This window comes from Schistocerca serialis, chromosome 6 (genome assembly GCF_023864345.2).
Source record: "Schistocerca serialis cubense isolate TAMUIC-IGC-003099 chromosome 6, iqSchSeri2.2, whole genome shotgun sequence".
Lineage (NCBI taxonomy): Eukaryota > Metazoa > Arthropoda > Insecta > Orthoptera > Acrididae > Schistocerca > Schistocerca serialis.
The window spans coordinates 699013813-699036668 of record NC_064643.1 but is presented as its reverse complement, the minus strand read 5'-3'; the positions used below and the strand labels follow the sequence as shown (position 1 = coordinate 699036668).

Sequence of the window (22856 nt, the reverse complement as noted above, 5' to 3'; positions counted from 1 at the left end):
ATAAAATAAATAATTTAATTAAAGAAGAGGAACGGAAAGGACCAAACATTATGGGAAGCGTTAAAAAATTGTGAGGATTGAGTGAAGTTTAATGGGCAGGAAGTATTGAGCTGTGTTTGCTCACTTAATATGAAAATGTGTGGAGTCCTAAGGAGCCAAACTTTTGAGGTCACCGGTCCCTAGACTTACACACTATTTAAACTGACTTACGCTAAAAACAACACACTCACCCATGACCAATGGAGGACTCAAACCTCCGGCGGGAGAGGCCGCAGAATCCATGACATGGCGCCTCGCCGCTCTGCTCTTTTATTATGAAGTCAAGAGTGTGAGCCGTATATTCGTTGGTTTTCAGAGCGTCCAACAGATTGAGTTTATGGCCTCTGTGGAGGACACAGTACAGTGGGCTGCTAGCAATAGCCCTCACTCAGTACTTGCCCAGAAAATGTGGAGTCATAATTCTGCAACGTTCATGTCCATGAGGCCTAGTCACCATGTCTTTGCCTGACTGATCAATACAGAACTTACTACCATCAGGACAAGTAATTTTGTATTTTTATGCTCGAATTGGATCTTATATTTGCTGTTGAAAATACATTGGGCTGTGCTGTTGCTCACATAGTAGGAAACCCTATAACTGATGGATTACCTGCGCTAGCATTGGACTGTACAATACTTCCTGAAAACGTTGGGACGAGTAGCGGAGGGAGTATAGAGAATGGATAAAAGTTTCTATTTCTGTGATCTGTGAAACGCCCCCTTTGAAAAATTATAAATGACTGTGCTGGTAAACTAATATGTTATTTGATTTTCAAACAGCTGAGCAAAACTCAACGTACTGAAACAATTTTCTCTTTACTTATTCTGATCATCACTAAAATAACACACAATATTTTTAGCGCAACGCAATCTTTCAATGATTCCTACAAAATAATGGTCCTGACTAACAATAACCTATACCTTTCGTGAGTCACTTACCTCACAAAACTTTCCGTTACTCGAACTACTGCAATACAGCGAGTGCCCATACTGCCAGCCAAATAAAAGATTCTAAATACTGAAGGCTTTAACTACTGATAGGCATAGGTAGCAAATGAAAGATTTTGATTGAGAACAAACAATGTATTTACCTTAATAGTGTTCAAAAGTCGTCATATGTATATCTATCAATTCAGGACGTCCATCTTTACACACGTCCAGATCATTCGCTTATAGTAACTTCTCAAATCTCTCTCTCCACATCCACCACTGCTGGCGGCTCACCTCCAACTGCACAACGCTACACGCTGTTCCCATCCAACCGCCCAACATTACAATAGCGAATATTCCAACAATGCCAACCAGCCCCAGACTGCACACAGCACAGTCAGTGATTTTCATACAGAGCGCTACGTGGCATTACCATCATAAAAACCTAAATAGCCTACTTACATCTGAATTGTCAAAAAATACTTGGAGAACACGTCAACAAGCTATGTTTATGGCGAACCGAAGCAGGGGAAAACATGCCACAAACAGGAATGTAATTTTAATAACCAAACATCCTTGCCAACAAAAAGTTAAATAATTATCTTCCATCTGAATAAAGGTAAGCTCACTACCGATCCTGAGGTTTGACAAGAAAAAATTGGTTGATATCACTAATATCAGACAATATCCTTTGATTAATTAATTAATACTTTTCTTGGCTGTCTACTTTCTTGCTTTCACCCTCCCCCCCCCCCCCCCCCGCCCCCGCGACCGCTTTTCTGTTCGCCGTCCATGTAGCGAACTGGCCTCCAGTCGCGCCTTTCCCACAACACAGGGTCGGTATTTAAATGCGGAGCAACGCTGCTACAGGACCGCCCGGTAGGCAGGCAGGTGTCCCCTTTAAAGCGGCGAGCGTAAGCCCGACCCCGGCGTCACGGCGGGCAAACTCGGCGGCGGGAAGCCGTTTTTATCGCTTTGCGATTCGCCAGAATTAAGTTTCCGTCGCGCTCGACGAGAACGAAGTCGGTTCCTTCGCCCCTTCAATTAGGCTGATTTGCTTTCCTGTACCTGAGTTCTCCAAACTGCGCCTGCGACCCAGCCGAGATTTTCCCGCATCCCTCCCCCCTCCCCCTTCTCCATCCTCCTTCCACATCCCAACCCCTTGTCTCCCGCCCTTTCCCTCAACTCCACCCCTCGCTCGGCAGACTTGCCAACTTCCTGAGTCGCGGATTAAGGATTCTAAATAAAATAATCTTGTGCCAGCAGCGAAGTACGATTTCTCGGCTGACAATATTCTTGCCTTCAGATTCTACAGGTGTCAGACTAAAACTTACGTCTTAACTAAACATCACTATACCTAAGGTCATTGTGCCAAAGACCTCATGCTAAGAGGAGACTAAGTGAATATGCAATGGCAACTTTATGGCTTGGAAGGAACTGTCTGATTATAGTGTCATTAATAAAGCTGGTACTGATCCAGTGATGATGAAATAATCGTACATCCAAATAGATGTGTGCAAACCTATAGCGATACACTCGCGCTCAAAAGACTCGTCCTTGTCTGCACCTCTGTTGTTTGTAATATATTATTATTATTATTATTATTATTATTATTATGTATTGTATGGAAATACACATGCAATTTACAGCGATATTTACACAATACAAAAGAAATATTTACACATAACTAAGGAATGTACAAGAGTTATGGTCACTAATTACGTCACAAACTGATATCCAGAGAGTCTATACAATCCAGAGCTGTTGGCAAGGCGTTGATTATATCGTTCCATGCCTCCACTGAAACATTTATTGGAACATTCCTCTACAATGTGTTCAACAGACTGTTCTGCTGCTCCACAGTCGCACATCGGGCAGTCTGAGAGGCCCAATTATTCGTGAAGGACTTAGTTCTTCCATGTCCACATCGGGTTGTGTTGAGCACACACCAGGTTCTTCTAGGTAGCTGGAAGCCTGGTATTCATGTAGGGTGTTCGAGGCCACGGCGAAGTATGCTGGTGGCGTTTTTCCATTTCTCCTTCCACACATCTACAGTCTTGAATGCTTCCGGTTCTCGAGCTGTCCAGAATGGTTTTCTTCATTTGAGACGCATGCAGGGTGGATTGAGCAGTATTTACTGGGCGGGTAGCCTTTGGAAAAGCTTTACGTTATTAATCTTTTCCCCGTTTGAGGGCCGCTCCTTCTTGTCGTATCAAATGTGGTGGGGTGATACTCCGGAGAGCAGAGAGCCAAAGTAGTGGGGTTGGTCTCAGGGTGCCCATTCCAATTCTCATGGTGCCCCCAGCTGAACGTCAACCTTATTGGCAATCACACTACTGTAACAGACAGGTGCGCAATATTTAGCCACAGGAAATACGAGAGATAAGGTCACTGTACGGAGAGTTTCAGCTTGTGCACCCCAGGATAACGTTTTCTACCAGTGATTGGACGTGACTTCTGTACGTACGTGATCGGTCCAATGTGATTCCAAGATACGAAGGACGAGAGTTGCTTTTTAATTTATTTGTTACAGAAGGTGACGCTTAGTGGCTGGTTTAGTAATCGGTTGTTGAAGTGGAAAGCTGCCACTTCAGTTTTTGTTGGGTTAGGGTACAATCTCCAATTTCTGTAATAGTCATCAAGGGCTGTAAAGCCTTGTGTGAGCACATTTTCTCTCCTCTCTAGGTGCTTGCTTTGATACGCAGTGGAGGTATCGTCAGCGTATCAAAACTTCCTAGATATAATTTCTGACATGCCACGTACGTACAGGATGAACAATAGTGGGGCCAGGACAGATCCTTGTGGTAGACCGTTATTAAGTTTATATGACTTGCTAGTTTTGTCATGGACACAGACGTGTAGACAACTTCCAAGATGGTGCACCCTGGGCAAAGGATTGTAAGAGCTGGACGGCTAAAAGTATACACAAATGTAGGCCGAACTAGATCTCTCACGACCAAAACGACATGCAGTGACCCCATAACGGCACTTTTAAGAGCCAAACATCAACAACAGCTATAGGGCCTTGTGTACGAGCTTTGTGACGTATATAAATGATCAGACAATTCCAGTTTCAGAAGATGAATACTTCGGGGTTTCTTCAGATGATACAAGTGTAAGGAAAGAAAACTGAGGATCTGTGAAATGACGATCAGTTTGGAAACAGGAAAGGTAAAGACATGTTCATTGGATATGTCGATCTAGAAAAAGCGTTCGACGATGTAAAATGATGAAATATGTTCGAAACTCTGAAAAAAATAGGAATAAGCTATAGGGAAAGACAGGTAATATACGGAATGTACAACAACGAAGACGGAACAAGAGAACTGAAAGGTCAAGAACGAAGTGCCCGTAATAATTGTGTAAAACACAGATAAAATCTTTCACCGCTACTGTTCAATCGATACATTGAGGAATCAATGACGGAAATAAAAGAAAAATTCAAGAGTAGGATTAAAATTCATGGTCAAAAAATTTCAAAGATAATATTCGCTGATGACATTGTTACCCCACTGAAAATGAAGAAAAATTACAGGATCTGTTCAATGTAATGAACAGTTCAGTGAGCAGAGAATATGGATTGAGGGGAAACCAGAAAATGGCCAAAGTAATGAGAAGCAGCAGAAATGAGAACATCGAGAGCATAACATCAAAATTGGTGGTTACGAAGTAGACGAAGTTAAATAATGCTGCTTCTTGGAAGCAAAATAGTCCATGACGAACGAAACAAGGAGGGAAGAGGACATGAAAAGCATACCAGCCCAAGCATTGAGGGCATCCCTGTCCACTATAGCTTTACTGGTGTCAAACATAGGCCTTAGAGGAAGATGTTTTTGAGAATGTACGTACAGACCACGGCACTGTATGGTAGTGCATCATGAACAGTGAAAACATCGGAACCGAAGGGACCCGAAGCGTTTGATATGTGGTGCTACAGAAAAAAATGTTGAAAATCAGGTGGAATGATCACATGACATGCGAGGAGATTCTCGGCAGAATCGACGAGGAAAGCAATATACGAGAAACACTGACAAGAGGGTATTGGATGATAGGACTTACGTTAAGGCATATGGGAATGACTTTCATGGTACCAGAGGGAGCTGCAGATGGTAAAAACTGGGAGAAGATAGAGACTGAAATACGCCAAACAAATAATTGAGGACGTATGGTGTAAGTACTTCTCTAATTCGACGAGTTTGGTGCAAGGGAGGAATTCGTGGAGGGACGCATCAAACCAGTCAAAGTATAGGAAGAAAAAGTAATACCAATCACTTTAACGAAAAAGCAGCATATGACATATTCGAAAAAACTCACAGGCACTTTGAGGCAAACGGATTAGCATTTTTAAAAGACGGTGCATGAAACATGGTGTTTGTCATAGAATTCCACAAGCTACTGAAATAGATTTCTTCAACAATGCAATACAAGATTTAGAAGCATCAAGATTTTGGGCATACAGATACATCAGGACCTTAATTGGAAAGTGCACTCTCTAGCATTAATAATAACAATGTCGTGTTCCTCAAGAACCAGGTGCAAGACTTTCAGTTCCATTCCACTTCGGTGACTTGAGTGTGCCTAACGTATCTTAGTAATCTCACCAGGAAAAAAGTACTTAGAGTTTAAAGTAGATTCCGAACAATGTCTCGTTCCTGGTGAATCCTCACATCAATGACAGGCGATGATAATGTTAAAGGGAGACTGAAATATTCCACTGCCCAACTGGGTTTCGGTTCCAGGGACGCGCTTTATCATCAGACCATCAGTCACGATCCTAGAATTAATAAAGTACTTAGCTAACCCGTTTTGGCAGAACTCATTGTAGAGCCAGTTTATTCTGCATATTTCAATTCACTAACGGTTTATGCAGTCAATTTCCGGCGAACCTCAGCACACGGGAATAGTATTTTCAGAATGCAGAAGCATAGTTCAAGAGTGATATCTAATGATTATTCTAGAACATACTGTGGAGACCTCTTCGTAATGGGCGTATACGTACACTAATGTCCTTTGTGATTAGAAATTTCGTTCTTTTGCCAAAAATCTGAAAAGCATTAATATAGCAGGATCAAGAACAAACTTTACGAAGACTTCATCGGATGAACATTAGTAGAGACTAAAGTCAGATAAGTGGGTAGAAATGTACACGACCACCTATTAGAGAAAATTAAAAGCCACATACAGGGTGATTCCGTGCTGATGTTACAAACTGTCATCGATTATGGAGATGGGTAAATGTATCAGTCTGAGGTACGGAATCCTGGTTCGGAAACGGCCAAGTCGAAAGTTATAACCGAAACTCCTTCTGATACCTCTGACAGTGGAAAACATTTACCGGTAGTGTTGTTGCTATTGTGCTAACATTGTAGGGTACGCAACTTTCAGAGGTGGTAATAGTCCATAACAGGAAGAAAAGATCTAGTAACTTGAGGTCTGAAATGCACACCACAAGAAGCTATGATCACGTGTCCATTTTCGTTGCTGTGAAACATATTTTTTCTACTGAGCAAGTGTCAATAGCTCTTCAGGTATGCATTTTAGAGCTTATATTTCAAAAATGTTCAAATGTGTGTGAAATCTTATGGGACTTGTCTGCGAATGTCATCAGTCCATAAGCTTACACACTACTTAACCTAAATTATCCTAAGGACAAACACACACACACTCATGCTCTAGGAAGGCTCGAACCTCCGCAGGGATCAGCCGCACAGTTTCTGACTGCAGCGCCTTAGACCGCTCGGCAAATCCCGCGCGGCTGCTTATATTTATGCGACATTTTGTTCTTATTATGGTCCATTACTACATCTTCCAAAAACATGGAAACCAGAGAGCTTACAGTAGGTAAGAATTTTTTCACAGTGTCGAAGACGAGGAAGTGTTCATAGCTCTTAACGTATGCGTTTTAGAGTCCATGTACTAAACATTTCTGTTTCCTTTGGTCCATACTGCTAACTCTGAAAGAAGCCTACCCTCCGATCTTAGAAACGATAGTACTGGTGTACGCATTCCACTGTCAGAGGTATCAGAACGATTTTCGCTTGTAACTTTCGACTCGGTCATTTCCGGACCAGGTTCCTTTACCCCATATTTGTAGATATGTGCTTTACCGTCATCTTTAAAAGTTTGTAACACCATCTCGGACTCATTTCAGTGTATCGCCCTGAAATAAAATGTAAATCTCTGACTTTTATAGGCATCCCTGATTTCAGTCCCCGAGCGATCCACTGAACAAGGATAATGGAATGTAAAGATACCGGAAAGCATTAAGCGTGGAGCGACTAAAGGTAAGACGAGCTGCTCACGGCTATGTTTCGTGCATTACCTCGATGGATTTTCCTGTGTGTCATCTATGAGAGAGTTCTCTAACTCTGCGATAGCAAACATTGAGAGAGAGAGAGAGAGAGAGAGAGAGAGAGAGAGAGAGGGAATGAGAGCCAGGACATATTAGGAATCGGCGCAGATTTTTGAAGCCCTCGGTGGTATTATTATTGTCTCGACTGTCTTTCTTCGTCAAAAACAACACTGATGCCAAAGTTTTATAATAGAAGAAGTTAAAGTAAGTCAAAAGCGAGTGCCCCTTAGTATTTTATTGTAATAGCGACGTTGTTTACATATTTCTTTTCATTCCAGTGAACTGTACCTTCTAAGATCGATTTCATGGAAAATGGCTTTTACACACTTAGAACCATATACAATAAAAGAACATTCATGTCTTAGTTGATAGAAATTTATAAGAGCGCTTGATGAAAAGCGTGAGAGACATTTCATTAATAAAAGAAAACAATGGAAACTCCAGGCAGGAATATTAACATTGCAGGAAACTTACTGTAAAGAAGACATATTAAGTTGCAGACACGCACAAGTACAATACACTTACATAAGGCTTTCAGCGACAGCCTTCATGCCCTACCGAGATTCTGGAGTTGGCGGTCATGTATGCATGAGGTGTGCTTGCTTGTATATGTGAATGGTGTGTGTCCATCCGTTTACTGGATGCTGGTTGTGTCTTCTTTACGGTAAGTAGCAGTCTGGCTTTTCCTACATTGTTCATTAATAAAAGACTCATATTTGATGCATACTTTGTGTTAAGAACGGCAGTATGTGACAAAGTGCAGTGGATCGGCCATTGTAGCTGGTCGAACGAACTGCGAAAATTGCAATAGGTGGCCAGCAGTTAGTACGTCTACGTTCTCAAGAGGTTGTAAACATCAGCGCAAAATGTTTTCGCTGCATCCTAAACGCGTCACACCGCTTTTATTGGCATCGGGACTGTTGCGGACAGAGCCAAAGGAACAATTTATATTTGAGGTCTCATTTGAGGGGCTAACAAATGCTCGACGCGAGATCAAGAGTACGGAAGCACGGCCGCCGTGGGGGACAGAATTCTGCCGAGCAACACTCGCACCCGCTCACTCAGTATGCAAAGGAACAAAGACGCGAGGCGACGTTCCGTTTCGGAAATTTGTTGGAATAGCGTCACAATGGGCTCGTGAATATTTGACGCTCCCTGGAGCTGCGGGAGGCCCGACACAATACAGCCAGAAGTCGGTCGCGGCGCGGCAGCAAATACGAGAGCCGGGAACTGGTGGTGGCAGCGGGGGCGGCAGCTGGGAGCGGCGACTGCCAATGCGGCTCCCAGCCGCCTCCAGTGCGCCGCCGGCGACGGCCGCACGCAGCACCGCCGGGTTGCGTCCTACGCCTGCTGGGGCCCTTCCTCCACTGTGCAGGGGCACTCCTGCTCCCTCTTGTTATGGCCTTATTCCGTCCCTCCAGGCGGTCGACATGTTAATGTTAGTGGTAGAGGGTGGCGAGATGGTTTTCCTGTCGCCACCACTGCGCCCTCCTGCTCACCCCTTGTGAAGTAGTTTGTGTATCGCACCTGTCTCTGTGGTATAGTCCTGAGATCGCGGTGCCACATCACAGTCTGCAACGTGCATCGATACCAGACACATCAGCGATGTCTAACTCCAATCCGCAATAACGAATGAGGAAGGCTGAAGCGGATACTCCTCTTTTCTCTCAGCCCCAAAGCGCCGTCGCACAGAGGTTGATATAGAGCTGGGCACGGACTCGCTCAGCCCGAGTTCGTAACCTCCAATGAAGGAGTCAGCATCATCTAGTTAGGACGCCAGTACTATTCAAAGCCAAGATGAAACTGTACTTTTGTAAATGATGAACTTGCACGTCAAGAGATGAGATCGTAATTGAGTGCGTCAAGCGATGGTTTACTGTTCAAAAACAGCTGTAAATATTCTACACCTTCCTGTGGCAATGGATTGTATAAAATTGAGTAAATGTTTTCGTCATTTCTGTCATTAAGCGAACTAATGTTTGATATGTTGTAGTTCCGATCATCCATCTCCCAGAGCGATTGAAAACCCACACTCGTGACTGGAAGATGGTAGTTTTGTCATGTCATAACAGTCTGTCTGTATTGTTATCCTACGTGAAACTGTACGAACGTTTTCTAAATGTTTACAGATCGTTTAACGGAGGCAGGACTTGGGTACCAGTCCCCAATATTCACCTAGTCGGAATTGGAAAACCACCTAAAACTCACATCCAGGCTGACCTGCAAAGACAAGAACAGGTGGATAAACAGAAATTTAAAATAATGTGGCACGAGATGTGTGAGGGAGAGAATCTGTGAGTCTATGTTATCAACAAAAAGCGGCCATTCTGAAACCACTACTAATTTTCAAACGGAAATAGAGTCATGTAATACATCAAACAGGTAGAAAATTACACGAAATAAAAAAACTTGTGTATTTCATTAGAGCACATCTCTGTGGGTCTCACGTTACGTCGCATTTTGTACAGAACAAGGTAAGAGCTGGTTACAAGATGTGCTTGACTTGATCCAGCACGTCGGAAAGTTCTTGCCCCATTCCCCATAGATTTTAACCGAGATTAGTACTGCAATACGAGTACAAGCGTCAACACTTCGCTCTCTGAGGTGTTGCTGCAGAGCTGAGTACTGCCTTTCACGTTTACCAAACGGTGCCCAAACGTCGATTGTACTGATTCATCTAAAGCCGTTTCCAGTCGAGCAACTTTCGGTTTGCCGGAGAAACAGTCAGTTTCACTGAATTTTGGGAGACGCTCCCCACCGCACTGTGCGTAATGAGTGGTCTGTTTAGGTGGCTTTCGTGGAAATCCTCTGCTATAGCAAGGTTGCTCTTCTCTCATGATGTAACACGATGCGAATGCGTTCAGCTTGAGGTACTGCCATCAGATTTCACGTCATCTGCGAGGAATAAACTCGAGAACGATAAAAGCTAAGCTCAAATGAAGGGCACCGTTGTTTCCCTCTTCTAATTCTTTGCGTCTCTGATGTGTCACAAGACACAGTGTCCATTTGAAAATTTAGTTGTGTCCGATTGGCGGCTTCCTAAATGGTAACCATGTTGGAAACGTGGACACATCGGTTTTCACTTTCTTCTCTTTCATATTATTTGACTTTAAATTTAAGATTGCAGACGTTTTTTGCTTAAAGAATGGTGGTCTACACCTATGGAACACCTAGTACTTTCTTCAGTCGAATGTTGGAGATTGAGTGTACCCAAGGTACACATCGTGTACATGTTATTTATTGCTGCGTCAGTGTACACGATGCTTCTCGATAAATGGCTGGTGAGTAGTAATTAACTTGTGAATGACAGAGAATAATGTTAAAGTAACAAGGGTTTATCGAAATTGAACTGATACTTTTATTACGAGTACCGACAGTTTGCAGGGCTGCCCTACCTACCCGCTAATATACAAAAGCTGCTATCAATAATTTACCTCACACAAATCACAAAATGATGGAAACATAACTACAACGCTGCTAGAAAGAGACAACTTGAAAGTTTTGAAGAGTCAGCGTAGAAATTCAGTTCATAGTCACAGTGTCATAATTGTTGTTTGTAGGAATTAAAAGCACTTTGCATCTCAGTAATACAACGAAGTGTTAGAAATCGGTTTCTTCAAGTATAGCCCCGAGGCAGACGCTCTGTAGCGTGCATTCCACTGACCGCAAATCAGCAACGTTTGCAGCTTCAGTGGTGTCAACCGAGACTTACAGTAATTGGACAGCAGGGTGGAGGTTGTGTTTTCTGATGAAAGCTGCTTCTGCCTCGGTGCCGGCAGTGATTAGAATGAGGCCAGTAGAGGGCTTGCTACAAACCCGTCTGCGTGCTAGACACACTGGACCTACACCTGGAGTTATGGTCTGGAGTGTGATTTCATATGACAACACGAGCACTCTCGTAGTTGTCCCACACAGCCTGACTGCAAATCTGTAGGTCAATCTGATGGTTCGACTAGTTGCGTTGTTATTCATGATGAGCATACCAAGTCGTGTTTTCCAACAGAATAACGCTCGCCCACATATCGCTAATGTAACCCAACATGCTCTACAGAGTATCGACATGTTGCCTTGGTCTGCTCGATGACCAGACCTGTCCCCAATAGAGCACATGTGGCACATCATCGGACAACTCTATCTACATCCACAAACAGCATTAACAATCCCTGTATTGACCGAGCAAGACAAACAGGCATAGACCTCCATCCAACAAACTGTCGTCCCGCATCTCTAAAGTATAATGCATATACGTTTGCACGCTTGCGTTCAGCGATCTGGCGGTAACACCGGCTATTAATGCACCAGCAATTCACATTTGCAATGCCTTATCTTGCGCTTCCATTATCCTGTGATCTCGCAGCGTTAATCACTTATATATGTTACCTAGACATATATATTTACGAAATTTTATTAGTCAACACACAAATTTTATTAGTCTACTTTAATTATTTTTTGGCGTGGCGGTTTTGTTTTCCATCAGTGTATATCCGTATGTATAATGCCAGTAGACTGAAACAGTGATACATGATGGCTGAAATCCCTGAGAAGGCGACAAAAGTACGATGTAACAAAAACATCGTTTATATTTTTTATGTTATAGGCTGCGAGTATAAATGAGCACATAGATTGAACAAATTCTACCATGTAATTACCTTAGTGTGAATTACAGCAATATAAATCAGAAGATAAATAAAATAAATGGAGACGTAACTAATGATAAACACAGAGGAATTCAACTTCAGTTGAAACAACTATCAACAACAGCTGGCGTTAGGTTTAAGGTAGGGTTTCGCACCAACCTGTAGATGGCTGGTTAAACTATTGTTCTTCGACAATAACATCAGTTACTAACCTACCTGCACAATCTAGTTGATTACATTGTATGAGGACAGAGATACGCTGAGGGAAGTTTAAATATAAATTCTAATTAACAATTAATAGCTGCCCAGTGTATGATAATGACAGCCATATACGTGTGCAGTGAGTCAAATTTAAACAAGTGTCGTACAAATTTTGTAAATTAGTTACTATATAAGGATTCATTTCTGTCAAGGAGGATCCCAGAAGGAAGAACTGTGACTGCATTGCCGTGCTTACTACAATTAAAGAACCGACGGAAGATTAGTTACGTATGTCTCCAACGCGTTTTTACACTGTCCGGCGACGCGTTTCGATTACTCCCCGCGTCACTGTTGGCCCACAGCGCCACGCTGTGACCTGATCGCAGCACTTGGCGTAGTTCCTGACTGGTACGCATGCAAAAAAGCTTCCTCCTCTAGAAGCTATGTCGATTCCATAATTTAGTCCAGCAGAGAGGCTAGGAAAGTTTTGCTGAATGAATAATGAATGAAAAATAAGTAAAACTAAGTCCAACCGAATTTTCCACATAATTACAACTGTCTTTACTGACGTACCGTTTAATAAGCGACGGCCAGTTCGATGAGGCTCATGTGAGTCACTGATGCGAACAGCCGATTCTCCCACGTGACAGTTAACACTGCCCCAAGGACAATAAGTATAAAAATTTTACAAATGACGTATTACGGGACTTAACGATAAGTAATGTCTCCATGTAGCTTAACGCTGAACAGATAGCAGCACTGGCGTATAGACGGTTGCGGCATACTACGTGCTTGCCTGAGGCAGGTGCAGTCAGCTACAAGGTGTTTTAGTAACAAGTTGCGTAGGTGATCTCTTTAAGCAGCGTTCTAGCGCCGAGTTCCTAGCAGACGGACACGTTGCTCCAGGTGAAATTTAGCGCAGAATTAGGGCTTGTGCTGTTGTTAGCAGAGTGAAGAGTTAGATGAATGAATGTAAACTTGGGACAATAGAACTGTGTGGTAATTAAAAATGGTACTGTTCTATGACAACAATCACTGTATTTCGCAAGAAATATTCTGGATCGATCTTCACGCACCTGCACTCCATGTAGGGACGAAATAAGCCTTATTGTGAATGTGATGGACTAACCGTTCCTTCTCTTGTACGCAACACACAAACTTATTTCTTATAACGGTTAATCAGATTTTGACTGAATTTTCTTTGGTTATTTATTTATTGTTTCTTTTTATTTAATTTATTCCATCTACGTTATATGACATATGTAGACTTACACACAAAATACTGCACATATTTTCTATTGTGTAAGCACTATTCACAGAGAGATTGGTATATATCTTTTCTATTACAGGATGTGGCCAGCTATAGACCGATTAGAACCTAAGACAAATCCACAATCTGTATTTCTTTTTAACTTCCCTGAACTTCTTCATACATTGGCTGATGACCTGCCTCTATTCACTAGACATCACCCTCCTTGGTTGCGAATTTCGTTGTTGACAGTAAATTTTTCAGTATTGATCAATAGCCTGAAACATTCTATGCTATGTATGGTGTTTTGGTGTTTTCTGCTAAGATTCTTTTCTCTTTTCCCGTGGTGTTTAGGTGTTTAAGTTTGATCTTTTAGGTTTAAATTTGGCTTTGATTTCTGTTAAAAATGGTCCAAACGTGTGCCTAGTACTCTTATGACCACTACGTTCATGATTTCTCTATGCTTTTGTTTAGTTAGTGCCACATCATCCAGTTGGTATAAGCCTAAATGTGTATTCGGAGAATACCAGGTGTTCTTTCTCCTTGGTAATTCCCTGAAAAAGGTTGACATTAGCTTTAAGTCAAATTGCCTGTATAAGTTGATGAGCCCTTCTCCATTCTCATTGGTGCGTTTGTGTGAAGGATATTATCCTACTATTGCCTTGCAATTCTCTTCTCTGTCGATCTGTGGGCTGAAGTCTCCTAGGAGTAATTTTACGTGATGCTTTGGTATTTTTGATGTCTCATTTGGTAGTGTCTCCCGAATTTGTTCGAGTTTTTCTGGATTTTACTATTGTCGTTGTTGGTAGGTGCATGTGCATTTATGATGGAGTAGCCCCTGTTTCCTAATCTGAACGAGAAAAGTGATATTCGCTCCGATGGGGAAGCATAATTCGTTATGGATTTTGTTAGATTCCGATTGACCATGAAAACTGTTCGAATCATGCTGACTTTCTATTCATTCCTTATGGTCGGTTTTCCTTTATAGATCCTGTAGCCCTTTGATTCAAATGTGTTTTAAACACAGTATTTGGTTTCCTGAAGTGATAGTATGAGTATGTTGCGTCTTTTTAACGCATCTCTTAATTAAGTTTCCCAATCTTTATTAGGGCGTTGATGTTCAATGTGCCTAGCAGATGTTTCTTCTTAGGCTGTATGTGAGAATTTCTAGGAAGTTCCGATTCTTCCGTACTCGATGTACTAGGCTCCCCAGAATAAGAGGGCCTAGTTGCATCACTGTTTCCAGCTATGAAGGATTGTTTACCTCCTGGGGTACTTTTCTGTTCAGTGTTTATCATCATATCTTGGATGAAAGTAAATCAGGAAGGGGTGTTACCCCTTCGTGGGATGTTACATCTGTGATCGAATCGTCAGATGGGTCTCAAGAGGCCGCCGAATATGGGAACAGACGCCTATCGTTCCCGACCACTTTGGTAACAGACGCTACCGATTTCTGCAGCCGCCATCAACGTGTAGAGAGACGCTGACCACATAGCCGCTTGTTGCAAGCCAGGAGCGACGTGGACTTTTGTTCTGCTTGGTGGGTTGCCTCTTCCGCTAGATCCACCGTACTGAGGTCCTTCCTTTCCGCCTTTACTACCGTTCAGGTATCGGAGAAAATGACTCGTCCGCCTTCTTTGCCTCAGAAGATCTTCTTCATCTAAACTCCCACATTGCTGACCAATTTACTTCCTCTCTCCACTTACCAGGCGACCAGATATCAAGAATAGACTGTCCCACACTGGTCATCTGGATCATTGAGTACTGAGTCCCTCGCCACGTCTAGGTTTATTTTATTTTTATTTTTTTATTTGAGATACATATTCCATAGATCCAGTATGGCATGATTACGCATAGGTGTGGAACGAGTCAAAGCAGATACAATATAAATGTCATGCAATACAATACATACTGGTATTTTACATATGGTAGATGATGATTCAAAACTGGTACAATATAATAATATAATAGAGATAATAAACAATACAATACAAAAATACAGTAGTGATAAAAAACAATACAGATACAATGACAAAGGAAATAATCTGAATTACTAGTCAAATTATTTATATCTGCTGAAGAATTCATCTAAAGAGTAAAAAAAATTTTCCCGTTGGAATTCCTTTACATTTTTTTGAATAGCATTTTCTTTTCTTGTAGACACTTTATATTACTCAGGAGTCAGTTAACGATTTTTATACTTGTGTACTTTACTCGTTTTTGTATCAGAGACAGATTTTTCCGCTCACAGTGTACTTGTGTTATAATGATGGTATGCCTCATGTGTTTCATATTAAGAGCAATTGAGAAGTGTAAAAGCCATGAGTGAGAGGAACTATTGTGAGGTAGTGGTTAATAAACCTGACTGTTTAAAAAGATTGCGACATGAGGTTCTTGGAGGAACTCTACAAATAATTCGGACTACTTTTTTCTGGCATACCAGTTTTTTTTAAGGTAGTAAGCTGCCCCAAAAGTTTATTCCATAGCACATCACTGAATGAAAGAACCCAAATATGCAGACTTGATACGTTGATGTCTCCAATTTTGGAGATTATTCGGATGGCAAATGTTGCTGAGCTAAGCTTTTTTAGTGTTTGCTGTATGTGGAATTCCCAGTTGAGCCGGTTATCTATGTGAACGCCTAGGAACTTTTTGCACTGAACGCTTTGTAACTGTCGGCTCTAGTGTGCAACGTTAATCTCTTCTGGGCTTATGTAACTGGATTGGAACTGCATGTAATTTGTTATGCTGAGGTCTGTTGCTAGAGAATTTGCTGTGAACCAGTTCTGAGCATTTGCAAGTGCTTGGTTGGCATTTAACTCTACGTCAGTGGAGGTTTTGCTGGCTGTCACTATACTTCCATCATCTGCAAAAATTGTGATATTGTTAGCTCTGTTCAAGGACAGGGGTAGGTCATTACTATATATATTAAACAGGAGGGGACCAAGGACTGACCCTTGTGGAACTCCATTGTGTACTGTTCCCCTGTCAGACTCTACCTGTCCTACTTGTAGATTGTTAACACCTAATACTGTTTTTTGTTGTCTGTCTTCTAGTTATGATCTGAGCCAGTTACCTATTTGTCCACGGATTCCATATTGGGCTGCTTTTAATAAAAGTATTCAGTGATCGATGCAATCAAAAACCTTAGTCGCTTCACACAATATGCCAACAGGTAATTTTTTCTTGTCAAGGCATTCTAAAAAGTTATCTGTAAGTGTTTAAATTGCTTCGGTTGTAGATATACCTGATCTGAAACCAAATTGTTGTTTACTAATTAGTGGCTGTGAGCACTATGGGACTTAACATCTATGGTCATCAGTCCCCTAGAACTTAGAACTACTTAAACCTAACTAACCTAAGGACAGCACACAACACCCAGCCATCACGAGGCAGAGAGAATCCCTGACCCCGCCGGGAATCGAACCCGGGAACCCGCGCGTGGGATACTAATTAGTGCAAATTTTTCGAGGTGATTGATAATCCTGACATATATTAATTTTTCAAAGACTTTAGAAAATGCTGTTACAAGAGAGATAGGATGATTGTTGGAGACATCTGTGGATCACCTTTTTTGTAGATGTGCTTCAAGTAAGATACTTCATTCTGTCACGGAACATACCTAGATTTAGAGAGGCATTGAATATATGAGTTAGAACTTTAGAGATCTGATTACAGCTGGCTTTTAGCAATTTGCTGGAAATATTGTCTACCCCCTATGAATTTTTAGTTTTTAGAGAAACTATGGTTTTTCTTACTTCTTGCACAGTTATGGGGGCCATACCTATCATGTCTATAGAGTTAGGGAAAAGTTCTTTCAGAGTTTTTATTGGCTCTTCTGAAGAGCCTTTGCATGCTGTTTTCTCAGCAACAGTTATAAGGTGCTCATTAAAGGTTTTAGCTACAATATCTTGATTTTGAACTAGCTTACCTTCATTGTTAAGAGCAATATTTTGGGTCTTGTTGGGGTAATTTGCACCAGTCTGATTTCGTATCATTCCCACATAGTTTTGATTTTATTAGTGGAGTTATTAATTTTTGAGCACAGATACATACTTTTTGGTTTCTGAATAACTTTGTTCAATATTTTACAGTATTTTTATAGTTATTTAAAAGGTTAGGGCCATCTGATTACTTGTTATATATATAAACAAGAAACACATTGGAAGCTGAAGGAGGAGGGGAAGAAAAAAGGCAACGGCGAGAGATTTCCTGGACAATGAAGGAAAATGAGAATCTGAACTCACATTTAATGAAGAAGGTGTATTAAAGTTGAATAAAGAACGTGCGATTATAGTTGATGACAATTGTTGGCATTCTCCAAACGTTTAATGAGCTCAGAGGACCGTTTTAGTGATTATGAAATTCGCCTCACTATTATATATATTGGGCGCTGCCATCAAATACGGGTCAAAATCATAAATTCTAAGAAATTAGAAAATATTAATTCCTCCTAGATATTCCTCCATTCCTTCAGAATTTATTTCTGCTATATAGACATTGACGTCTGCAGTGATACTCTCTGTAACCTGTGCAAATCCACCAAGAGAAAACGGCCTGCGCTGCTCATGTACGAGGTGACTCTACTCCACGATAACGTGCGTCCACGCGTGCCTAATGTCACACCAAGTGCAATGATCAAGTTCAAGTCGGGGCGGACGAGCATCCGCCCTACAGCCCTGACATGTGGCCCTCCAACGTCCATATGCTTGGCCCAGTTTTTTTTAAGTGGGGGGGGGGGGGGTATATTTTGGCTCTTGAAACAGTGGGGTAGTTGTGCTCCTGAGCCTCTGGTGATTACTTAGGAATAAGGATTTCATTCATATTCAGAGTGTTGTGTCGTACCTTTCCTTCCTAACACCCCTCACATAATAGTTCCAAACCCATCTCTGACAAAGGATCGAGAGGTTTCCCTTCGTTATCTGGTTAATGCACAAAAAGTAAGGCCACGTCCAATAATTCCAAATGGTGAGCTCCTTTGCCAGATTCCCAGAATACTGGAAAAAGTTATTCAAATAGGGGATAAATAAGAGTAGAGAAGAAAAGTTGTTATATTCGTCGCTTCAGTCTGCATATATACATCATAGATGTCTGAGGCTTCAAAACATCTCTCTGCCCATATATTTTCATTATATTCTGTAAATTTTACAGGTGTCCAATGTGGCTATATGGATGAGTGTTACGTGTGCGTTGTGAATGCAGTTTTGTCACCGAAGTGCCAGACAGCTCGTTACTAAGGAAGTAAAAAAAAAAAACTAATACCAATACACTTAAAGGATGACACTAACCATTAACCACCAACATGGGAAATTCCCTTCAGCAAATAATATATCAATTTTAAAAATAATTTAAAAAATGTTCAATAAATGTTAGTCATAGAAAATACCTAAAACAGTAACAGTTAGTGATGAATTTGTATAAAATGCATATTCAAACCACCAGGTGTTTTTATCTTAAACTCAAATTTTACCGGTTTAGGTCTCGGACTATCTTCACGGATGAAGGGTTAAAATGGTTTAAGCCGCCATATTGCGTTAGTCATTACTTAAAATGTGCATTGCGTTTCATGAATATAAACATGTGATACAAGACCTTAGAAGCAAACATCCAAATACGAATTGTACGCAGAGCAGTGCAGAACATCAGCTAACGCAGTATCGCGGCTCAAACCATTTGAACCCTTCATCCGTGATGATGGTCCAAGAACGAAACTGGTAGAATTTGAATTTAAAATAAAAACAGCTGATGGTTTAAATGCGTATTTTATACATTACTTAACGACAGTTGGCAGTCATCTTCGAAAACTGTTTAGAAGAATTTGTGGCTTGTAGGCCAAAAGCCAGTTAAATGAAAACACATAAAAAGCTGATTCAAGTGTATTGGGCATCACTCAGCGGGAAATTATAGATGGGCTCTAAATTTCGTAACATAGTATGACTCACATCCGTACTTCACTTGGCTATCGTCAGCTCTACGATTATGGATCTTACAGATGCTCACGCCTGAAATGAAAGGTGAGAACCTGGTTACTGAAAGAGAAGCATCTTCCGTGATGGCTTCATGAAACTTGTTCGTCGTTGTAAAAACTGTAACCATTTCTCTGGACTATGTCGAAAAATTGAAGTAATTTGTTGAATAGGATACTCTAAGGAATGTTTCCGTGTTTCACTTATTAAAACACTCCTATGCAGTCACTCGAACAGTATACAGATTTGGTATTTATAATTTCAAGCATCGTGTTCACTTTTAACAGTGTGTGCTCTTGTCTACAATAGCCGAATAAATTGACATACCTTGTGTAGGAGGATGCGAGCATAGCAAGAAAATCCGAAAGACCATATCATTTCCATTACTTCACGCTGAAAATGCATTATGTCTTGTACTCTTCTGCCAATACGGAACTGCCTGAAACTACTTCACACACCGACTGAGACGTTTACTCGAGGCGTGTCTTTTGTGTTGACGCAGGTGGCGTGGATGCACTTCGAGCAGTCGGCGATCCTGACGGTGCACAACCACGTGATCACGAGGAACCCCCGCATCTCGGTGACGCACGACAAGCACCGCACGTGGTTCCTGCACATCAGCAACGTGCAGGAGGAGGACAAGGGCCGCTACATGTGCCAGATCAACACCGTCACCGCCAAGACGCAGTTCGGCTACCTGCACGTCGTCGGTGAGTCTCCACGGCCGCAGTATTGCGCTGCCATACTCGTACAGTAGCACGTCTTGTTTAAGGCACTATCTGCCTCTGTAGTAGTCACGATGTCTGTTTGCGGCAGGCTAAGCAGAAGACCGAGCTTACTGCTTTGTTAATGGACAATATCGTTGCTTTACTTTTACGAATTTGTAAACACTGGCCATTGCAGACAGCTTAAACACTGAAGGTAATTCTAAAAGAAGCAAAACGCAATCCACTCACTACTTGAAACTTTTATCCGTCTGTTTCCCAGCGTTATTACAGAGGAATCAACGTGCTGGTCAGTGATACAAGGATGCTGATGACGAAACTGTAGGTATTGATTATTTATCGTTGTTAAAGTCACAAGATTTGCACACAAAAGCTCATGAAAACGGCACGACATAGTCCTCAATTAACTGACACGATTGCAAGGCTTTCCGCAGGCAATGTTTCTATTTTTATTCTTTGCAGGGCTGTATCATTTTATACATTTTTCAACAGCCAAAAATTTTAGATGCTTCCACTTAGTCGTCCTGATTTTCATTGTCCACACTTTGCTTTCTTAGAACACAAGGAACTACTTCACTAGGAACTACTTCCTTTTTTCCCTATCGTTGCCTAATAGTAGTAGGGCACTATTATTCAAGAAGGTTCCCCTCATCATTCAGAGCTTTTGTCAAAATCTAACCAGCTTAATGGATAACCTGTTTGCTCCACATCAAGATCCTCTGACCATTTTAACACACTTCACGACATTTTCTGTCCGTCGTACATGACTTCGGTGTACTCCCGTCATTTTTATGGCCGTTGTTCTATTTGTACCTCATGATAATCTCAATCCAATTTACCCACAGTATTGACTGTATTTCTTCACCTAACTCTAAGCTCGACCACTGCCTGACTCATCAATCCTCCGCCGCCGCTGTTCACTCAGCACCTAGGTTGTCCTGTCCTGTCCTGCCGTAGTTATTTCCTTCTTAATTCCATTCCAGTACCACAGATCAACTCTCTACAATTTTCACGTATACCTTTGGCCATTGCCTCAGAGAATTTCCACTGCATCTCGTTACCCGAATAATTTTCAATGTTCTGTTTAACTGTCCACTGCTTTTCCTGTAATTCTGTTGCTAGTCTGAATTTTGTATCTGGTTTACTTCGTCCTTCGTCAGTTATTTTCTACTTTTAGTTCCGCGTTTCTTAATGTAATTCCTTTAGGTTTACTTGATGTAATTACATTCCACTACCCTTCATTGACTTTTGTGGAATTCAATAGCTTCTTTTCAGGATACTTCCATTCTGTTCGACTGATGTTCAATATTAATGGCCGCCTCTGAGAGAATGACAGCGTCAACGGCAACCTAAGCGTTTTGTACCTGCTTCTTGAAGTCATTCATGTTCCAAACGTCTCTTTCATTCCCATTACTGCTTGCTCATATAACACTGTCTCACTCTCTTCTCAACTACTATTTTCCTTTCATGTGCTTTGACTCTTACAACCGCAGTCTGGTTTCTGTACACGTTGTAGTTAACCTTTCGCTTCCCGTTTGTATCTTCAACATTTCAAAGAACATATTAGATTCAGCATTTTTAAGGGATTTCTCTACAGACCGTTCACTCTATTTTTTAAGATGAAGTATTACTTCAAGTCATACGGTCTTGTGTACTACTATTTTTCTCCAGAAATCCAACTGCTCTTCATTGATGACGGCTGCTACCATATATTACCACTATAAGATAAAATATGTACCTTTCCTCACATTTGAATAATAAGAAATATCTGAAGAAATGTGGAGAGCAGTGGCTCGTATCAAAAGAGTTTGATAGTATTTAGTTCTGTATGTATCCTCGTTATACACACATCAAAAAGGTTTTGCATCACTTCGGTTCCGAGAGTTCCGGAACCCTTACAGAAAATTGTAAAAGAGATCAACATAAACACTATTTCCGCTCTTTTTATTGCTCATGAAAACCACACATTGCATGTTCTACCACCATAAAGCGAGACCTTCAGATGTGGTGGTCCAGATTTCTGTACACACCGGTACCTCTAATACCCAGTAGCACGTCCTTTTGCATTGATGCATGCCTGTATTCGTCGTGGCATACTGTCCCCAAGTTCATCAAGACACAGTTGGTACCGATTGTCCCAATCCTCGACGGCAATTCGGTGTAGATCCCTCAGAGTGGTTGGTGAGTCATGTCGTCCATAAACAGCTCTTTTCAATCTATCCCAGGCATGTTCGATAGGATTCCTGTCTGGAGAACATGCTGGCCACTCTAGTCCAACGATGTCGTTATCCAGAAGATAGTCATTCACAAGATGTGCACGATGTGGGCGCGAACTGTCGCTCATGAAGACGAACGCCTCGATAATATGCTGCCGATGTGGTTTCACTATCGGTCGGAGAATGTCATTCACGTATCGTACAGCCGTCACGGCGCTTTCCATGACCACCAGCGGCGTACATCGGCCCCACATAACGCCACCCCAAAACAGCAGGAAACCTCCACCTTGCTGCACTCGCTGGATGGTGTTTGTGAGGCGTTCAGCCTGATCGGGTTTCCTCCAAACACGTCTCCGACGATTGTCTGGCTGAAGCCATATGCGACACTCATCGGTGAAGAGAACTTGATGCCAGTCCTGAGCGGTTCATTCGGCATGTTGTTGGGCCCATCTGTGCCGCGCTGCCTGGTGTCGTGGTTGCAAAGATGTACCACGCCATGGTCGTAGAGAGTGAAATTCCGCATAATGCAGCCTAATTGGGC

The 22856-nt window shown here is 41.8% G+C and overlaps 1 protein-coding gene across 1 annotated transcript in view; it reads left to right on the top strand.

Moving 5' to 3' along the window:
* Positions 1-22856, top strand: part of LOC126485037 (lachesin-like) — an 897349-nt gene that overhangs the window by 351245 nt on the left and 523248 nt on the right. The window contains exon 3 of the mRNA XM_050108642.1: positions 19877-20084. Coding sequence (XP_049964599.1) covers positions 19877-20084 — 208 coding nt within the window. The remainder of the gene's footprint in view (positions 1-19876; positions 20085-22856) is intronic.